The sequence below is a fragment of the Mus pahari genome, chromosome 1 (genome assembly GCF_900095145.1).
Source record: "Mus pahari chromosome 1, PAHARI_EIJ_v1.1, whole genome shotgun sequence".
In the NCBI taxonomy this organism is placed as follows: domain Eukaryota; kingdom Metazoa; phylum Chordata; class Mammalia; order Rodentia; family Muridae; genus Mus; species Mus pahari.
In genome coordinates, this window is record NC_034590.1 from 117,472,162 (window position 1) to 117,474,678 (window position 2,517).

A 2,517-nucleotide genomic window follows, 5' to 3' on the forward strand; every position below is an offset into this window, starting at 1 on the left:
AACTCACTCTGTAGACCAGGCTGGCCTCAAACTCAGAAATCCGCCTGCCTCTGCCTCCCGAGTGCTGGGATTAAAGGCCTGCGCCACCAGGCCCGGCTTCAGCATATTCTTGAGTAAACATAAAACTCTGTAGTACTTGTAGGTCAGCAATCTCAGCTCTCCTAACATCCACTTTATGATTTGCTCCTTCCTTAGAAAATGTTTAAAACAATTCAAGCCATCTATATTACATAACAAATAAATGTCAAACACTATATATATTCCAACAAATGAGAACATGTAATACTGGCAAAATTCCTATGGAAAATTCCTCTACAAAGAAATCACTATCTTTTTTCATCTTGAAGCTAGCATTAAAAGACAAGCACTTATTCACTGAATCAGGTTCAAATGAGATAAAAGAATAGCAAGGGTGTACCGCAGCCACTACTGAGGCACTGGCAGAGCACTGTGCCCCGTGAAGACACAACCCCACAGATGTGAACGTTCTCTATGGTTTGCCTCCTGGACACATGGTTTAATGTTACTACACAAACATCAAGTGCATCTCCTGAAAGGCCAACAGATGGTAGGCAGTGTGAGGAGAGCGGAGCTATCATCTAGTAGTGGGACGGGGAGATGGCTCAGCAGCTGAGTGCACACTGCTCTTGTAGAAGACCTGATGTAATCCCCAGCATCTGTGTCAGCAGGCTCACATCTGACTCTAACTCCAGCTCCAGGGGGACCCCTGGATCCGTGTACATATCCACCCCCCCCACACACACACATAATTAAATGCTGCTGCTGTTGCTGCCTGCTTCCCTGCCCTGGTCCTTGGCACACCTATAGCCATTTGCTTCAGGCCCTCCAGCCATCCCATACTGCTGACATGAAAAGAAGCCGACACAGTAAAATAGTTTGCTCAGACTGAAGTCAGGCTGACCATGTAGCGAATGGTGAGGCTTATCACTGGCCTTGCAAATTCCCCAGCTGTGGTCTTCAGGCAAAGCCAAGCTAGATAAGGGGTTAGTATGACCATAATGTCTAAACTACTACCACACTTGGAAAAGGGCTGCCCACCCCTTATCTGCTTATGAGTTCATTATGTTTTTTTCCTTATAAAGTCTGACCCCAGACGGTATACAGGTATGTGGCTTTTCAGACCCCAAATCTGTGAGCTGTTGCCCTAATCAATCAGTCTTGGGGTGTGCACTCAGTAACCATGCCTCTGTGACTGAGATTGGTGTTCATGTGGTTTGTGGGGCGACTCCTGGACCCCAAATCTGCTATTAATAAATCTTAAGGAATGAGGTACAGACAGAAGGGGAGAGAGTGGCAAATCTGCTCTCAAGGCAGACTGACCAGAGACAAAAGTTACCACTAATAACATTTGTAAAAAAAAAATTTTAATTGACTGTGAGATGGCTTAGCAGCAGGTAACTGTGTTTGTCACCAAGCCTGATAACTTGAGTCCAATCCCTGGCATCCTCATGGTGCAAGGAGAGGACAGACTCCTGAGAGCTGTCTCCCGACCCCCACAAACCTTGTGTCTCCCACACATGCATGTACACAATATAAACAAACAAAAGCTAAAGCTTACTGAAACACCTTGGTGCTTCCTAAGTGCTTCAGAGAAACTCGCTGCACGTCACTCTTCCCTCCCAGCACTGGTCCTCTGGACACCCTATGCCCACAGGAGTCATCACTTACTTCAACGGCAGTGGATTAAGGTTGGGACCCAATTGTAATCTGGGTCGATTTCCTTTAATCCCTGTTTTTCTCAGTACGGGGTGAGGGCTTGTGTGTGTGTGTGTGTGTGTGTGTGTGTGTGTGTGTGTGTATAAGACTGTGAGGAATGTGTCCCAGTGGGATCACCTGTAGCTGAGATGAACTTGTTGTAGTTCTCATAGACCAGGGTCTGCATGTCGCTGTCTAGAGCCCGGATCTGCCGCACCATGTCCGTCTCACTGTCCATCAGCTGGGCCAGAGGACACTCTCTACGCAGCTAGAGAAGCAGGTAGGTACAGTCAGCGTTAGAGCTCGCTCACGGCCCACTACCCTGCTTTAGGTTAGTTGGCTTTCGGTGCATGTCAACCCCGATTCCACCTTTATCAGGAATTCCATACATGGAACCTTTAAGTGGCACACTCCACAGGTTACTAGGTTAGACCCAATTTGGGATTTGTCAGCTTTCAAGGTCTTCAGGCTCGGTTTAAAGTCAACCCAGGCCCAGCCTAGCGCCTGTCAGAGCATGGTCACGCCCCCTACCACGAGCCAGCACGGAGACCACAGACCCAGTGTGACCGCAAGTCAGGCCCAGGCTCCCTCAGCCTCCAGATCTGCCTCTGTTGCCTAGTAAGGGCTGTCCTCTTAGAAACTCCGCTCCCGTCACCAGCAACCAAATCGGGAGTAAGATCTCGGGTCCAGATTTGGGGTCTGGACCCGCCCCATATCTCTCACTCAAACACACACACTCCTTGTCCAGATCTCTCTCTCTCTCTCTCTCTCTCTCTCTCTCTCTCTCTCTCTCTCTCTCTC

General features: G+C 48.5%; 1 protein-coding gene across 2 annotated transcripts in view; it reads right to left on the bottom strand.

Moving 5' to 3' along the window:
- Vps51 (VPS51 subunit of GARP complex) overlaps positions 1 to 2,517 on the bottom strand; it is an 11,272-nt gene that overhangs the window by 8,326 nt on the left and 429 nt on the right. Inside the window, exons 1-2 of one of the 2 annotated variants that reach the window (XM_029540218.1) lie at positions 2,274 to 2,461; positions 1,855 to 1,984 (exon numbers count right to left, since the gene is read on the bottom strand). In XM_029540218.1, the coding sequence (XP_029396078.1) occupies positions 1,855 to 1,954 (100 nt within the window). In that variant the 5' untranslated portion in view covers positions 1,955 to 1,984; positions 2,274 to 2,461. Of the gene's footprint in view, positions 1 to 1,854; positions 1,985 to 2,273; positions 2,462 to 2,517 lie in introns of those variants that run through there. The other variant, XM_021196926.1, reaches the window with a different exon arrangement.